Source organism: Rhamphochromis sp. 'chilingali', assembly GCF_963969265.1.
Source record: "Rhamphochromis sp. 'chilingali' genome assembly, chromosome: 22".
NCBI lineage: Eukaryota > Metazoa > Chordata > Actinopteri > Cichliformes > Cichlidae > Rhamphochromis > Rhamphochromis sp. 'chilingali'.
The window spans coordinates 1,711,402-1,730,322 of NC_137950.1; the positions used below are offsets into that span (position 1 = coordinate 1,711,402).

An 18,921-nucleotide genomic window follows, 5' to 3' on the forward strand; every position below is an offset into this window, starting at 1 on the left:
TATAGCAGTGGATTTCCTAGGACCTGCTTGCTTTAAACCTAGATCTCCTAAAACTGAGTTTGGCGTCAATAACTTGGTTTTCCCAGTGTCTGTTGCTGCTCCTGAACTCTGCTCTCAAACTCCAGTTCCTGTAACCAGGGCAGCGCGGGCCCAGCTTTCCCTTGCTCCCGTATCAGTTCCTCGGGAGAGGGTGGCTGAGGTCCAGCCGGTCCCTGCTTCTATCCCCAGCCTGGCAGAGGCTCCGTTCATCCCGGCACCCGTACCTACCCCTCGGGTGGGGTTGATGGACACCCAGCCGTCGCCTGTGCCTGTTCCGGTTCCCCGGGTGAGGTCAGCCGTGACCCTGCCGACTCCTGCACCCGTCTCAGTTCCTCGGGTGGGAGCGACAGAGGTCCAGCTAGCTCCTGCACCCACACCGGCCCCCAGGGTAAAGGCAGCCAGAGCCCAGCTCGTCCCTGCACCCGTATCTGTTTCTCGGGTGGGGATGGCTGGTGTTCGGCCAGGCCTAGCACCCGTTCCTGTTCCCAGAAGGAAAGCAACCCAGAGTCAGACACCTGCTCAACCACAAGCGCAACTACCACTACAACTGCCATTTCTGTCCATAACGCAGTCAGTAGCTCAGTTATTAGCACAGTTTCTTGTTTTGTCACCAGTCCAGTCTTTATCACAGTTTGCAGCTCCATTACCCGTTCTGTTACCACCTCAGTTTCTTGCTCCAGTGCCTGTTTGGTTATCAGCTCAGTCATTAACTCTGTCACCAGCACAGTTAGTAGCTCAGCAACCTGTTCAGTTACTGCCAACCTCAGCTGGGAGCCTTTGTGAGCTTTCTCCGCCAGCTGTGGACTGCATGGTACTGACAAACGTTGGACAGACTGTTTGCCCTGCACAGCCCCAGCCGTTGTGTCCCGAGCCGACTGTGTGCCCTGTGCAGCTACAGTTAGCGTCCGCTGAGCCAAAGGTCTCCGCACCAGCTGGCTCTGCATCTGTCTCCGCTGGGGGTTCAGGAGGACCCCTCCAGCAGCTCCTCATCTCCGCTGGCGGCTCTGCCCAGCCCGGCCAGCACCTCCTCGTCTCCGCTGGCGGCTCTGCCCAGCCCGGCCAGCACCTCCTCGTCTCCGCTGGGGGTTCAGGGGAACCTCTCCAGCCGCTCCTCGTCTCCGCTGGCGGCTCAGGTCAGCCCGGCCAGCACCTCCTCGTCTCCGCTGGCGGCTCAGGTCAGCCCGGCCAGCACCTCCTCGTCTCCGCTGGAGGGTCCGAGGGGGCCGTTCAGCCACCAGCTGCTTCACCGGCAGCCTCGTCCACGTTTGCAGCAGCCGTGTCTTCACCCACGCTAGCTGCGGCCTCCGTGTCTCTGTCCACGTCTTCGCCTAGTCCAGCTTCAGCCTGTGCTTCGCCTGGTCCGGCCCCGTCATCGCCTGGTCCGGCCCCCGCATCTCCCACGCCCGGTCCGGCCTCTGCATCGCCTTCAACGTCGGCTGGTCCGGCGTCGGCCTCTGCCTCTGCAGCATCGCCTGGTCCAGCCTCAGCCTCTGCAGCATCGCCTGGTCCAGCCTCAGCCTCTGCAGCATCGCCTGGTCCAGCCTCAGCCTCTGCAGCATCGCCTGGTCCAGCCTCAGCCTCTGCAGCATCGCCTGGTCCAGCCTCAGCCTCTGCAGCATCGCCTGGCCCAGCCTCATCGGAGTCTTCGTCCTCGACTGGTCCCGCCTCGACTGGTCCCGCCTCTACTGGTCCTGTGCCCACCGGGCCTCGGCCAGTACGCCTGGCACTGGAGAGCCGCCGCTGCCTTCCGCACGGCCGGCCTCCTGAACTGCTCAGTCGTCTCCTTCGCCGCCGCCGTTGCCTTCCGCGCGGCCGGCCTCCGGACCAGCTCTGTCACCTGTGCCACCCGCCCGGTCGGCCCCCCGACCGTGTGACCCGTGAACTTTTATGCCGGTGGGCTCTGGGTCGGCCCCCTGAACTTTATTTGAACTATGGTCTTGTGCTCCTGTGTTTTCTGTTGTTCGTTTTTGTTTTCTGTTCCGAGCCCTCCGTCCTGGGCCCCCGCCGCCCGCCCTGGGTCGTTTTCTGTTTGGTTTTTGTTTTCCTGTGTTTGGGCTGTCTGGAGCCAGCCCTTATGGGGGGGGTGATGTCATGGTCCTGGGCCGTGTTGGCCCAGTATTCTTAGTTCTCTTGTATTTTTGTATTTAGTTCCCTGTTTAGGTTCTGTTTCCTGAGTTGCCCTGTTATGTTGTTCCCTGTGTGTTTTCCCTTCGTGGCTTTTACCCCCTGTGTGCCCCTCTGTGTATCTGTGAGCCCTCGTCTCTCCTTATGTTTTATTCCATGTTTCCCCTGCCCGTTATGTCTGTTTTCCCCGTGCTCTCTCTCCTCCTGTCTGAACCTCTGTACTTCCTGTTTGACTCTGCCCGTCTCCCGTCAGTGTTATGTTCACCCCGCCCTGTCTCGTTATGGTTATCTGTGTCAGCTGTGTTCCCCGTGTGTTCCCACTTTCCTCGTTAACCCTCTGTGTATTTCTGTCTGCGTCTCCCTCTGTTCGGCGTCGCGTTCTCCCTCATGTTGTGTGTGTTCCTCCCTGTGTTTCTTGGCGAGCTTTGTATTTAGTTTTCCCAGTTTAGTTTCGTATTTCCTACGTTCTGCCTCTCCAGCATTAAAGCTGTAATTTTTGAGTTCATCCCCATGTCTGTGAGTTTTGCATTTTGGGTCCTCCTCCTGCCTGCCACACAGCGATCCATGACAAAAGCTCTCGTCTGTTTAACCAGCTGAGCTTTGTAAAGTTGCATAAATGAACCAATAAAGTTTTCTTGAAGTGTTTCCAAGGCTGCAGGTGTGTGTGTGTGTGTGTGTGTGTGTGAGGCAGCCTGGTGCTGTTCTCACTCTTACTGCAAGACACAGCTTGCCATTGTGGATTATCACTGGAGGTTGTTTTCATGGCATGCTTTGGTTTATGAGTATTCTGATCATGTACTTTCATGCAGAAGCACATATCAGTGTATGAAGGTAACCGAAGAAACACACAATCCAGTGTGATTAGTAAACATAATGCCTCCTGTGACTGATGGCTTCCAAATGAATACAATGAATCTATCTGTAATTTTCAAAAGTTTGTGTACTTTAGGCAAAGCTTGAGATAAGCCTTCCCCTCAGAAATGTTTCATTTTTACGCGATGAGCTTCTAATCACAAGCCTCAGCTCGAGCCCAGTAAAAAGAAAGGGGCAAGTATCTGGAGCTTGGCAGCCTCTCTGTGTACATGTCCCCACACTTGGACGGACAGAGATGATAGCGGTCGTTTCCATGGTCACCCTGTGTTACTGTTTCCAAAAACAATGAGGAGGTTGGTGTGTAAGGAGAGGAGCTGCCAAACAACTGCCTTCTTCCTCAGCCTCAGCTGTGACTGTGCTCTGCTGTTGCTCTGGCTACAGAAGAGCACAGTCACACTGGTGGACACTGGTTTTCAGAGGTGTACGACCAACTGGTCATTACTGTTAATGACTTCACATCCTGGCTTTATTGTTTGGTATGAGTCAAGCTCCAAAAATGTTGGAAAATACTTCCCACAATTTTTCATTTGACCCCCTGCCCTGCTTTCAGACTCCACTCTGTTATAAACATGAACGCCAAGCTCTAGATGAGATAGAGCCTTATCTGTTTCAACACACCAGTGTGTCACCTGTTGTGAGGTAGAATAGACAGTCGGTCACTGTGGATCAGGTTTAAAGCTAAGAAAAAGATGAGTGATGGTGACTGACCCTTTCATCGTGGTAACCATATTTGTTTCATTTTCTTCATCACCCTGGACAGTAAAGTCACTAAGCAGTGAATGTACAGCGACTGTCTCGTGGCATCTGTTTGCAGTGTTTATTCTGGCCTACACTGATAGCTGACATCGCTTCCTCCTTCGTAATCCTCTGCACTTCTCGATTCACTAACTGTCCTTCTCTTTGTCTACATTCAGCTCCTCAGCGTATTCCTTCCATCCTCTCTAAACACTCTCTTCACTCAGAAACACCGTCTGTGCGCCCTCTTCTTGAAGTACATGTTCACCACAACCATTTCCATGCTTTTAGCAAAGTCTACCAACATTTGTCCTTTTGAATTGCTCTCCTTCAAACACACCTCCTCACATCTGTTCCTTTCACCTACATGTCCATAGAAGTCACCACTGTCTACACCCTGGGGAAACTCTCTGCCACTTCCTCCAACTTTCTCAAGAACTTCTCTCCATCTTCTAAGTTGTCTGACACTCTCTTCAGCTCCACACTCTTCCTTCAAGATTACCCCTACTCCATTTCTACACCACGGTAGAACCCTTTGAATATATCTGCAATGCTCCTGGCCTTGCTTCCCTTCCACTCTCTCCTGCAAACACAGTATAGCTACCTTACCCTTCAAATTCAGATAGTTAATCATAAATGTTTAGCCAAAAACTAAAATATAAAATGTCCAGATGATGAGCTGGAGCGACAAAACAAATAAAAGCTCGCTCAAGTTCAGCACCCATGTCTATCTCAGACCATACCATGCTGTAGTGGAACAAACGGGCTCTGGTTCTTCTTCTTGCTGCAGTTAGCACACTAAATCCTTGATTACCCTGTTAATGAAAATAACTGAACCCCTGCTAACAGCAGATATGTATACTGGGAATGTGTCTGTGGGTGACTTTGCTTTGAGGCTTGCTTTTTAAAAATAACTTTGGTGGTAATAGCAACATGGTTTGGTTTAAATTGTCCAACTTTTTTGTTAGTGTAGATTTGATGCAGACATTCATGAAATATAGAAAAATTTATTTTTCAAGCTATATGGAGGATAGGAGTCCTGGTCCCTGGAACTGGGACAGGCATTACACTTTCCCAGTTTGACTGGCCATTCACAGGGAGAACACAGAAAGGCTCCCACTGATTTAAAGGCAGTGGATTTGTCTCACCATGGAGCCAGGTTCCAACTCTGTAATGAGACAAAAACTTCAGGGTCAACTTACCAGGAGGTTTCAAGACCTTTGCTTCACCTGCCTGGACGTCTGTTAACAGATAGTCAAAACTGTCATGTCACATGAAGACTTTACGTGACTACTAAGCAACATTCATGCTCCCAAAGCTTCCAAAAATCCGCAGTTTCATACAAAAGTACTCTGAAGAATAAGTAAGACACTTTGCAGTCTAATGGCAATAGAGCTTACTTTGGTCAGTGTAAGGTGTTAAAAAAGCGAGAGCAACACTGAAGTCATAACAGAGGTTGATGACTCTGTGACTTATCACAAATGCTCTTGTGTTCAGGGCCACTAATGTGACTGGAAATGAGAGTCTTCGAACCTGGAATCATATGACAGAGTGGATCATATGAGGAACAAGCTAATGTTTTCAAAAACCGCAGCTTTTCACTGTGAGTCACTGACAATTACTCTATTGATGTCAAGTGACCAGTACTGGAGCAGATCCAGCTGAAAAATATGACAGTATTTGTGAAATGACCAAACACTGAAGGGTTTGTCAGTGATAAAGTCCCTTTTTTAAATGCATAATCAGTGATGTGTGAATGAATGACTCCTTCTGCAGGTACTTGCCATGGTTGACTTTTGTGCATCTTTATCATGGTTTTCGGTCAGTAGTTTGATGGAGTCATACCCGTTCAGGGATTCAAGATTCAAGACTCAAGGTTCAAGGTTCTTTATTTGTCACATGCATAGTTATACAAGTAAAACACACAGTGAAATGTAGCCTGACACGCTCCTCGACTTGTGCAAAAGGGGGGAGAGAGGAAGAACATTATATATTATATACATTAGGTGAATGTGCAGTAGTAGCATGTATGCAGCAAGCAGGTGAATTCTGTACATTAAGTGAATTAAATAATTCACTTAATGATAGACAATCTGAACATTTTACAAAATAGACAACATGAACATATTTAAAATTAAAGGAATTTGAAATGTACTTTGTGCCGGTGGGTTTAGAGTGTCTAGAAGAGAGTCCTGTCTTAGTCACTTAGGGCCCGGATGGCTTGGGGATAGACAGAGCGTTCTCACTCCCGAGGCGTAACATGTCGACGTTTTGTCACGTCCCGCGGCGTTCCTGAGGAACGCGAAAGTAGACCTTCGGCGTTCTTATGGTACACGGCGGGTTAAGGCTGGAATCCAGTGCAATGACGCTCCCGCGGTAGTAGACGTTCCAGCCCTGTATTCCAGCCCTAAACCTAACCTTATCCCTAGCCCTGACCATAACCTTATTCCTGACCTTAACCAGGACTTTAATGATGTTAAATAGCGTGTTTCTAAGCGATTTGAAGAAAAAGAGCGAACATGTGTAGGTTCAGTCCAGACGGTTCTCATATTTCCTCTTTTTCCGAGGTCGTCATTTAGGAACGTGGTGGGTAGCCGAAAAGGTAATATGGTGACGATTTGTCACCTAGCGTAAAATGTTACGCTTTGGGAGTGAGAACGGGTTGGGATAGAAGCTCCTCTCGAGTCTCTTTGTCCTAGCCCGGAGAATGCTGAACCTTCTACCGGATTGCAGAAGTTGGAACAGGTTGTTGCCAGGATGGGACGGGTCCTTCAGTATCTGCTCTAGTCCGGCTAGATGTACGTTCTGCTGTACAGATCACTCTCTGGAGAGCTTTTTGGTCCTTAACACAGCTGTTCCCAAACCAGGATGTCATGTTCTGTGTGAGGATGCTCTCCACAGCGCCTGTATAGAAAGTCCTGAGGATCTTTGGAGAGACCCTGAACTTCCTCAGTTGTCGTAGGTGATACAGGCGCTGCCTAGCCTTTTTGGTCTGGACCTGAATGTGGGCAGCCCATGTCAGGTCTGAGGAGATGTGGACACCAAGATACTTGAAGGACTGCACCCTCTCCACTGGAGCTCCATTGATTGGAGGAGATGATGTTCTTCAGCAGCCTCTCAAACACCTTCATTACTACCGAGGTCAGTGCAACTGGCCGGTAATCGTTCAGGGATGAGGGTTTGCTGTTCTTGGGCACAGGGATGATGGTGGATCTTTTGAAGCATGTGGGGACCACAGACTTCGGAAGTGAACACACCTGCTAGCTGGTTAGTACAGCAGCTCGGACGTCGTGCTCCACGATGCTGATCACCGGTCTCTCGCTGATGACTGCACTGTCCTCGGTAGTCAGGCGGTAGTTAGCATTAGCCAACTGGCTAACCTCAAAACAGGTGTAGAACTGGTAAAGCTCGTTGGTGAATGCAAAGTCAGCGTTGATCGGTGCAGTGTCCCTTTTGTAGTCCGTAATGGTGCATAGTCCGTGCCACATACTCTGTGTGTCGGTTGAAGCGAGACTCCACGCGCTCCAGGTACCGGTATTTGGCATCCTTCGCCGCACGCCGTAGGAGGCGCTCATATCGCCAGTGCCAAGACCCATGTTGTAGGTGGCGGTCCTGGCGTTTACTGCAGTGCGGATCGATCTGTCCATCCACAGTTTCTGGTTTGGGAATGTGGTGACTCTCGCAGTGGGGATAATCTCCTCCGCTAGCATATTGACGAAGCATACTGCTACTTCCGTAAACTCGTTGATGTCGACTGCGCATGCTCTGAACATGTCCCAGTCGACGTTGTTGAGTGCGTCCTGTAGCGTAGCTTCTGATTGGGCAGACCAATGTTTTACCTCCCTCGTGGTTACCTCTTCCCTCCGTATGTTTTGTTTATACTGGGGAATGAGGAAGATGGCGTTGTGGTCAGACTTCCCAAAAGCCGGGTGTGAGACAGCTTTGTAGCCCTGCTTGTATGGCGTGTAGCAGTGGTCCAAAATTCGATCCCCCCTCAGCGGACACGAGACATGCTGGTAAAATTTTGGCATGACTTGTCCGAGGTTCGCTTTATTAAAGTCTCCTGCTACAATGAGGGCTGCGCCTGGGTCCTTGTTTTGAAACGAACTCAGGACATCATGTAGTTCGGACAAAGCCATACCTGTGTCCGCTTGGGGTGGGATGTAGACCGCCGTGGTGATGACCGAGGTGAACTCACAGGGCAGATAGAAAGGGCGGCACTTAATGCTCAGGAACTCCAGATGTGGCAAGCAGCCACTGCAGAGAGCAGAAATGCTCCTGGCATCACACCACTTTCTGTTTACCATGAAACACACTCCTCCACCTTTGGTTTTGACTCTGTCCGCGCGGAGCACAAAGAATGAATCCGACAGAGTTGCAGCCTGGTCCGGCACGGTGGGGGTCAGCCATGTCTCCGTGAAGCACAGAATGTTGCAGTCCCTCATGCCACGTTGGAAGGTGACTCTTGCTCTTAGGTCATCGACCCTGTTCTCCATGGATTGTACATTGGCCAGTAGGATACTGGGCAGTGGTGCGTGATGCGCCTGCTGTCTTAGTCTATTTCGAACGCCAGCACGTTTCCCCCGGCGCTTCTTTGTTCTGCGCCTGGGGTGAGCGGCCCGTCCTTTGTTGTTGTCTGCGCTGCGTAGTATCTCAGGCAGCCGGGTCGGGTTTAAAAGCGCCCAAGATTAAATGTGCAACCTTGTCACCGATGTTTACAAGTGATCTGCTGTCGTAGACCATAAAACTAGAGGATTTTGGGAGGTAAACCAGAGCAAAAAATAAGTAAACCACTCAAAAGGTGCATAGTCTGAGCGGAGCGGTCAGGAAGGCGTCTGGATGTGGCCACGCCATCTCATCGGGGTGAAGAATGGGTTTTGAGTTAGTTGGGAAGGTTTGTGTTGTCACACAGTGTTACCACCCGAGTCCTCTGCCACATGCACCTGGTGTTACTGGGGTGTGATGCGTTCCAGTACGGGCACACTTTGCTGTTCTTATGGCACGGTTAGGGTTGGCTTTCGCTGTTCTGAGCTCAGCCTCATCACCAGATCTGAAAACAGTATTCTGCACTTTTAGCTTTTCACTGACCTCCTGCTCCATGGTTTGTTTTTGGCGCTAGTGGAGATGTTATTCATGACACAGTGGTCTTCTGTGCATTTCTGGATGTCAGCAAATATCATTGCAATGCTACTTGTCCACATTAGTGTGCTGATTATCAGTGGCAGCAGCTCTGAACATGTCCCAGTGCATTCAAAGCAGTGCTGTAAGGCTTCTATTGCCTATGTGCAGGTATTAGCATCACAGACAGATGGTCTGTGATGCTAATACCTGCACATGGTCTGTGTGTGTGTGTGTGTGTGTGTGTGTGTGTGTGTGTGTGTGTGTGTGTGTGTGTGTCGCAGCTCAGTGATGGTCTGACAAAGAGCAGTCAGGGGCTCCTCTGTGTTTATGCTGGGGGGATGCACATGGCTATGATGATAACAGTGCTGAATTCCCTCGGCAGGTAAAACGGTCTCCATTTAACAGTCAGCTAAGAATCCAGTTTGCTTGTATGGGAAAGTAAATGTTAGTAAAAAATAGAAATACTAGAATGACTCAGGCCTCAGACTTTACACAGCAAGCCGCTCTGAAATAGCTGAAAGAATAACAAAGAAGTTTATTAAATTGAAATATCTAAAGCACTAAATTCAGACAGGTAGTTCATGATTTATACAGTAATATTGGATGATGTTATTTGTGTAAGGCTCATTGAGAATCAGGCAGAAACCAAATCTGAACAAGTACGCCACCGTCTCCAACACAAACAGGAACAACATCTCCTAAAGGCCTTTTCCTTCTCACAATCAAACAAGTATGTGATAGTTGCTATTTTTAGATCGTTCTCCCATTCTGTCTCCTCTGCTCTCACCCTCATCCCCTCTTTCCTGTCCTATCATGTTAGTCAATAATGTCCCCTACACAGGGACTGGACTGTGCTCCATACTCCCATTCCTGCTACTCCTACTGTGCCAAAGCCTGAAAACATTGGTGCAGCTGAAGCAATGTTACACACGATCCAGCCTGTAAAATGAGCAGGGAACACTGAGGCTCACATGTCCATATATGGACCTGGACCGACCTGAGTGAGAAGAATGGGTTCACTTGATGAATTTACATGCAAAACAGAGCCGAGAGGCTCCCAGGCTCAGACTTTTATTTTACAGTGCTGCAGGCCTGGTTAAAGCAAAACTTTCAGAATAAGGTCTGACTGATGCTGTAATCAGAGATGGGCAGTAACGCGTTACTTGTGACGCGTTACTGTAATCTGATTACTTTTTTCGAGTAACGAGTAAAGTAAGGGATTACTATTGCAAAAACGGTAATTAGATTACCGGTACTTTCCCGTAGGAACGCTGCGTTACTGCGTTACTAAAACCCTGATTTTTTGCAAGAATGTCTCATGACAGTGACGTAAGCGAGTGCGCCGTTAGTGACAACAGCTGTGTGCAGATCAACAATGGATCATATATCGAGTGTGGAGAGAGTATGAGCGTGCAGCGTTTAAAGCGTGGAAGTACTGACCTTACTTTGAGTTTGATTCCATAAAAAGTGACAAAAACATTAGTGTCCGTTGTGCGTGGGAAGAAAACTTCTTTTTACAGCGGAAAAAAAACCCCCTAAACTTCCAAGCAAGCACGAGTGTGCAACGATGTAATGGGAAACTCACAAAGAAGCTCGCGGATTCTTCAACTGACCGCGGCACACCTGCACCAGGGTAAACCTCCGCCTACCGTAGTCCTGCTTTACAGGTGAAAATAGAGCAACAGGACCGCTGAGTCTTTGACTTTATTTATTTTCTGCTGTGTTTTACTTGCATCTATTTGAAAGAGTGAGTGTAAACACAAAAAATATTTTATTTTATGTGCTGGAATGTGCAGAAAATAGGTTTAAATGTTAAACTAATTTATTCAACTCAGAGAATGTTGCATATAATTAAATTTTTGCTTGATGCATAAAGTTAAAAGATTAAAACTGATAAAACAAGTTAAAAAAAAGAGACTTTTCCATTTGATTACATTTTGTATGATAGATTATGCAGAAAAAGTAGAATTGGGCTGAAAGATCTATCGCTTTATCACCTTTTCAGGTTGTAAATCGTGTTTTTAAAAAGTAACTAAGTAACTAAGTAATTAATTACTTTTGAAAATAAGTAATCAGTAAAGTAACGGGATTACTTTTGGGGGGAAGTAATCAGTAATTAGTTACTGATTACTTTTTTCAAGTAACTTGACCAACACTGGCTGTAATCCACGTAGTAGGATGGTAGATGTAAACATGCCTGACTGAAATGTTGAGTATGGCAGAAACAGGTGTTTCAAATTGTAAACGCAGAGGGAAGTAGAGCTGAAACGTTCAGGTTGAGGATGAGCAAAATGTGTTCTGACAGATTGTTTGTGCGATGTTCTTTCCACAGGTCAGGAGGAGCAGACGTACGGCGCTGTGGTATTAAATCTGCTAAAGTCAGGGATTTAGATGGTAAATGGCCTGGCCTGTATTTGTATAGCGCTTTTCTAGTCCCTAAGGACCCCAAAGCGCTTTACACAACCTGTCATCCACACACACATTCACACACTGGTGATGGCAGCTACAATGTAGCCACAGCCACCCTGGGGCGCACTGACAGAGGCGAGGCTGCCGGACACTGGCGCCACCGGGCCCTCTGACCACCACCAGTAGGCAACGGGTGAAGTGTCTTGCCCAAGGACACAACGACCGAGACTGTCCAAGCCGGGGGCTCGAACCGGCAACCTTCCGATTACAAGGCGAACTCCCAACTCTTGAGCCACGATCACCCGATGATCCAAGCATCTTATTGTATGCATGGACTTCCATTAAAAAGCTATGTTAAATACATCATTGCACAGAGACCAACTGACTTCATTCTGAAAACCGTTCGACTTTGAGGATGCTCATTTTATTACCAGAAAAGCTAAAAACAGCAAACAGGACACTGAGACAGGAGCAGGAGACCTGAGCCCAACACATTTCATTCATGTTTGTCTACTCGCTCCTGGATTTATGAATATCAAAGGCATTTTAAATAACACAGCCTAAAGTAATATAATTCCATTTTATTCAACCAGATTATCTGTCCCTGCGTGTGCTTCCGTCTTTGGTTAGAGCACCAGGTGAGCACTGTCAAGAGGTCCAGGTGAGTGAACCTGATTAACAGAGCACTGACCAATAGTTATCAGCTACAGCTACCTGTGGCATCACACCTGGGAGTCACAACAGCCACAGTCCTAATTCTGAACATAACCACGGTCCAGGTGGTGTAGTTATGAAAAGACCTCTCCTTAGAGTTGTTATAAAATGGAAAGTATCCACAGCCACAGATGTGCTCAAACATACCGTAAAGTTTGTTCTAAAGTTAGACAGTTTGTAGTTTTGAAGCCTGGCCTTTTACATTTACATTAAAGGGCTGCAGTTTTTAGCACATTAGGCACAGACACACACGCCCTTTAAACACCTGGAGAGCTACTTTGTGTTAATATCATAATAAAACCCACAGTGGTGCTTCTTGATTTAGTTTACAGACTAGAACCTTTAGACTGGAGTTTAAATGGAGCTAGAGATCGTGGTCATGGTAAAACCTCCACGTGCAGCATTTCAGATTCATTTGTCTTTCCCATGATTAGCTTTGAATCTTCAGGACTAAATACGAGCGCTTTATTCATCAGAGGAACTGATCTGAATGACAGAAGTGGGAGAAATAGAAAAAGGAATGAGGTGTGACGCAGGGTGAAGTGCGGGTGGCTGGAGGAGCTAGGGAGGTGGAGGAATGGGGCCGTGACTGGTTCCACATCAGGAGGAGTGGAGGTTAGAATGGAGAGTTGGGGATGCCTGTGCAATGAATCAGCTGTTTAAATATGATCCCTGCTCTTCATCGTAACACACCCATTCACTCCCTCAAGAAGAGGAGGTAGGGATGCACACCACCTCTTCGTGACATGCTATTTATCATTCCACCCTCCTTACAGTGCTGGAATGAAGCCCCTCGGGCCAACCTGCTGCACTGGGCCCACAGTCTTTATTGCTGGTGTTGTAGCAGATTTAGACTTAAAGTGCAGGGTTAGAAAAACCAGCAGGCACTGTCCTGGTTATCATATACTGCCACTAGCTGGCTTCAGGTCAACGAGCCACATGTGTTCAGGTATAAACTAAACATCATCACACTGAACTTTATAAAACAGTCTGTCCTTAAAGGTGTTCATGGTTCTGCTCAGTGCACAGATGAGTGCGATGTTCAACAATGGAAACAAGCTTCTCACTCAGCACCACGACCTGAACATGATGTCTGACTGAGCTTTTAAAACCTGCAAAAATTAAACTTCACACAAGAACCGGCTAGTAGCAAGGCAAAGTAATCAGTAATCAGTGGGTGCACATTTTCTTAGCTACTGATTGGCTGTCGAGTTATTTTTTGTAGGTCAGTGGAGCTAATGGTGTGTTTAAGTGTGACAGCATGGACATCTGCAGCAACAAGATAATAAAAGCTAAAGCTGCGTCCACACAGCACATCACTGTGTTGCTGTCAGTAGCAGATATTCCTAAACCTCTATTCTCACTGGCTGCCTCAAGTTTGAGAAAAGTTTAAAGTCAACAGAGTTTTGCTACCTGTGGTTACTTTAAGTTAAAATAGACAAATGTGACTGATGATTAAAGCTGAAGGAAGCCCCGGGAGAGCGCAGAGCAGAGCTGGAGTGATGAGAGGAACTTGTAGAAAGACTTTGTTGAAGGAGCACCCAGAGTGATGTGAAACGTAACAAGTGTGATGTGGACTAAGAAAAACATGCTGTGTACTTTTGGTGTGGAGCTGTGAGCTGTGCTGATGTTTCCTGTGGTCAGCTGCATCCGAAACCTGATGGGGTTTAAAGATACGAGCCAGGAAACCAAAACAATGCAAGACGCAAGGTGATCATTTTCACTGCGTGTAAACTCTTTAAACTTATCAGTGCACCTTGCATTTCAGCGCTCTCACACGCTACTGTGGTGTAGAGTATCACATTCCAGGCCAGATCCTCACTGAGTGCAGTAAGCTCTCGTCTGGCAGCGTATGGCCTCAGCTGTCAAGGAACTGAACACAGATGTAAGAGAGTAAATCTCAGGCTTGCTGGACAAGCAGCTCAATGAGCCCAACGCACACAGGCTGACACAAACACACACCGGAGGAGGAGAGCTGCTGCTCATGCTAACAGGGAGGCAGGTGCTTCACGTGCTGACAGAACGCCCTCTGGTTAGTTTCCACCTACACATTGTATCGTAGCTCATCACACGTGCCAGCAGCATGGGGTGGCATTACTTTCGATTGGCTGTAATATAATGTAATATGACTGAGGTCATAAAACCCAAGAAAGACACAATCTTGCTATCCTCCGTGATTATTAGTCTTCCAGGGTGCATTTACATATATATTAAACTATACATGACACCTGAAGTCAATGGCAGCCTTCACTCATGGTGAAATCATCACTTATATCAATCTCAGCTTGTGAGGGAGGCCTAGCAGGGACAGCATCAGACTACAGCACAGATTCAGCCCCCTGTGCTTCACTACAAAGCCCTCGTGCTGTTTCCTCACTGTGTGAGCCGGCCCCTGGAACAGCAACTGTGCTTTTATTACCAGCAGAGCACCAGGCCAGGGCCTTTCCTCAGGGTACCAGCAGCACAAGTGTGAGTGAAAAGTGGGAAATACCTGAGACACATCAGAAAGCTGTGTGTTTCTAGGCTGCAAATACGCTCAGAGCCTTGGGGTTAGACCGCTACGTCCTGATTTTGTAATAACATTTCAACACAGCACGTGAAGCAATCCAAGCTGTGAAAATATATTCTTAGCACTACAGATGCAGTAAAGCCATTTAAATGAATACTAATGCTGTTAGTATGCTGTGTACTGCTTATGCCGCATGGCTGTTAGCTTGCACTGGACCGCACGTGTGAAATGAGATGTTGCTTTTGTGTATATTGTTTTGAACAGCAGCATTGTGTAAAGCTCATGGTGATGCTTAAATGTGGTGCATGTTCCACGTGTCACCTTGATGCTGGTAACCCACAGAAATCACGTCAGCACATATTTCTGCACAGCCATCAGTATGTAGACGTTTACATGCTGTTATGCTGCGATATAGGATGAGCTATAGCTCAGGAGGTAGAGCGGATCTAACTGGAAGGTCGGTGGTTTGATTCCTGGGATGCCAGACTATCTCCTAACCCCAAGTTGCTCTCCGATGCATCTCTCAGTGTGTGACAGTGATGTTAGATGTGCCTGTGTGAATGAGGCAAGTTGTGTAAAGCGTTTTGGGTGCCCAGGCAGAACCAGTCCATAAAAGACTAGTTTTCCTGTGAACGCTGGAAGCCTGATACACTGCAGCGTTTGCAGCTGAGATTCAATATCCTAAATTTTCCCCAAATGATTTACAAGTAGTGGAAACAATGTTGCACATTTGATGTTTAAAAATATGCACATGAGTGATTGTTCTCTATGTGTCCATTGGTGGTTCCATGCACTTCTACTTTAAGTTTAGTTGCTGCCCCGCCCCACCCTCCATACACAATAAAGAACGGTTTAGAATATGTCCGATCACCTCCAGCATGACGGGGCCCTCGGCTCCTATGATCTTTGATCTGCATGATAGACAGCACCTTCATCCAAACACTGAGTGAACATGAACAGTGCTGGTATTCCACCAGGAGACCTGAAGGATCGTCGGGGGATCACTCTTCACACGAGGGCCCAAAACATTATTCAGACACTTTTTTTCCTCTAATTTGTCACACATCTGTTTGCCCTCTGTGTTCAGACTGAACGAAGACGTTGACAGTGTTAATGTTTCCAAGTATCAGTGTGTGTCCCATGCTGGGGTGTTGGCCAAGTGTTTACTGTCTGACTTTTAAAAAGAATCTGCCCTGAAAGGGCAACAGAGGAGCAGAGAAAACTGAAAACAGAACAACACATTGTGGCTTTGCTTTTTTAATGAGGATGAATCTGATCTTATGTCATAGTTGGCAACTGTAACCAAAGCCAGTGTTTTGAGTTAGCGAGGGAGCCGGTGATTGGCATTTCAGGGGGAGTTTCTCTCGCCACAGGGGCAGGGCGCTTGGCTAACGTTAGCAAAATCCCAACCTCTGATATTCCAAACAGACTGTTTTGGAAGCTTTCAGCCCTCAACTTCAGCAATTTATCGGGGACTAATTAAAATGTAGATTTACGATGTTCTCAGATTGAGAAACAGTTCAGTCATTGAATTCCTTCATATGTGATGAAAAGATAAGTTTGTTTTTCACTCAGAGTCCTGCCCTGCTCATCTGCTGATTGCTAAAAAAAAGTCTTATACTCGTAGACCGAGGCACAGACGCCAGCAGCATTGTGTAAGTCCTTTAGCACAGAGTTCAAGTCCGACCGTGTGCAGTCAGGCAGTCTGCAGCGCCTAAGATGGAGCCCTCATTTGACTGAGTGAAACAGAGAGAGTGAGGTGGGTCCAAGCCACGATGTCTGAGTCAAGGGTGGAAACTCTGAATGTTCTCGCGCCACTGTGCAAAAAAGCTGCAAGCTATTACACATCACAGTGCAGCCTCTCAAGCTAAAAAAAGAAACAGGGCTCTCCTCAGCTCCCCTCAAAGAAAAAAACGTGCTCCTTCTTAAAAGAAACATCTGCCCCCAATCCTCTGCTTTAAACTGGACCTGACGCATGCTCGTGGTATTTTCCATCTTTTTAGAAATAGTGAGGAAAGAGTGAAATGACTTTCTGAACCGATTTCGTCTGACTTGAGCTGCCAGTAGGCGAAGGCTCTTTGTCCTACATACAGCATGCTATGGAAGAGATACCTGGAGGCCACCTGTACTGCAAACTGAAGCTGCATATTCATTTTAACTGCTGTAGTTTTGGTGTTGAGAAGGTGGAGCTGCAGAGACACACACACACACACACACAGACACACACACACACACACACACAGACACACACACACAGACACACACAGACACACACACACACACACACACACACAGACACACACACACACACACACACAGACACACACACACAGACACACAGACACACACACACACACACACACACACACACAGACACACACACACACACACACACACACACACACACACACACACACACACACACACACACACAGCCATGATCTCTGCTTCCCTGTGTCGTCTAATAACTTAATGCCAGTAGAAAGGGCATTAATGATAAGACCTGGGGTGAACTCAGGAAATGTATCATAAATTGGAGAAAGAGAGGAAGCTGTGTTTTCGGATAAATTGTTACCATCGCTCTAGCTTTGTTCTGTTGGCTCATACTTTAATTATTAAGTGTAATTTGGAGTCATTTGGTTCATGATTTACAAACTCTTGTTTGCTGTTCATCCTCCTCAGTCTAATGCTGTCGTTGGTTGATCGCTTCACTCTAATGCAGTTCCACAAGCATTTGGCTCCTTTTGCAAAGCCTGGTAATAATTACATAATAATTACAGTTCTCTGCTTTTATTTCCATGCAGAAACACAACGTTTCTGTTAAAAGATCATTTTTTTGTTTTTCAGGAAATTAAAAGTCTGTGGATGATCAGGGTGGTGTTTGAAATGCAATACGAGGGCGCGTCTATACAACAAAAACACTATCTTTGCATTTTTTTTGTCCATCTTAAGTGATTATTCTGAGCAACATTGCAAAGTCAGAGTAATTCAAAGGTCAGACTTTCTTTCTTATCATCTGTCCAGAGAAAAGTCTTACTGGTGTGTCTGAGAGTGAAAGCAGCTTCCAGTAAGAACCACTCCCTGAAGCCCTCAGCATCCCAGCAACATCTTCACCAGACTAAACCACCTTTGTAGGAGTTTTCAGTGATATGGCTCACAAACCAAAACCCTGCTCGGTTATTCGGTTCATCCATGAACCACACCCATCTCTCAGGGTTTCACTCCCACATCAGACTGACTAACACATACTGAAACACAAACACTCTCCCACCTGATAAATCATGACTTTGAAGTTGCGTCTCTTGAGCAGCTCCGCCTCGTTGTTCTCCAGCTTCTTGATCTGGCCTCCTTGCTTCTCCAGCGTGGCTCGCACTGTCTTGACATTGACGCTCACCTTGCGCACCTTTTCCATCATCTTGTTGACACTGTTGGATGTGGTGCTGTGGCTCTTGGTGAGTTTTGTGAGCTCGCCTTGGATGCTGGTCACCGTACGCTCCATCTCCTGCTGCCTGGCCTCCAGCCCGCTCTGGGTCTGCTGGATCTGGTCCACTGCCCCGATGATCTTGTCAAGCAGTGAGAGCACCATGACCCCGTTAACCTGTGGATCAGCTTTAACGCCATCATCTTTGTCCTCGGCGGCGTCCCCTTCTGTGCCCATTGTGGACAGTTCTTTCTTGGCTGCGGCAAGGGCGTTGTCTTCATCATCTGAAGGTGGAAGGTTAACCTCATCATCAGAGATCTCAGTGAGAGTTTGAGGCTCCAGCTGGGCACTTCCAAACTCCAGTGCTTCCATGGCTGCCATGTTGGTAGATTTTATAAAGTGTAATCAACCTTTTTCACCACAGTTTCTTCTGGATTACTTTCTCACTCCTTATCTTCCCACCTGCGTCTTCCTCTGCTCTGCTCTGCAGCCTCTTCTTTTTTACTTCCTATTTACAAACTCTCTAATCCCTCTCCAGCACACATACATAGAGCCTGTCTTTCTCGGCTATCTGTCCGTTCTGTCTGAAGCTCCTGGAGTCGGGCCAGTGATCAGGGGAAGCCGAGCGATGCTGGATGTGACCACATGAGCGTTAGGATGTAAATGTCTCACCAGGCAGAGAGATCCTCCAGTCAAGCTACAGCCGGCAGCGCTTTTTTTTTCCAACCCACCCTCCCTTTTTTCCACTGGGCTCTCCTCCTCTCCTCACACCCCTCCTTTATCTCCTCCCTAAATTTACAAATTTCAGTATGACTCCACCTAAGTCCAGCCCCTCATGACTCGATGGCACACCCACATGGCCTAGCCTTGTCCCATCAGCATGGCTGAAATAGTTAGCAGAGCTGCACTGATCTGCTCGTATACAAGCTGAGGCACAGCCGAAGGAGGAATGCCAAGCTGGAGCTATTCTTGTTTC

General features: G+C 47.5%; 1 protein-coding gene across 1 annotated transcript in view; it reads right to left on the reverse strand.

Moving 5' to 3' along the window:
* Nucleotides 1-18,652, reverse strand: part of LOC308390385 (caveolae-associated protein 1-like) — a 39,733-nt gene extending 21,081 nt beyond the window's left edge. The window contains exon 1 of the mRNA XM_080872331.1: nt 17,796-18,652. Within this exon, the coding sequence (XP_080728457.1) occupies nt 17,796-18,326 (531 nt within the window). The 5' untranslated portion in view covers nt 18,327-18,652. The remainder of the gene's footprint in view (nt 1-17,795) is intronic.
* Between the last annotated feature and the right edge of the window lie 269 nt (nt 18,653-18,921).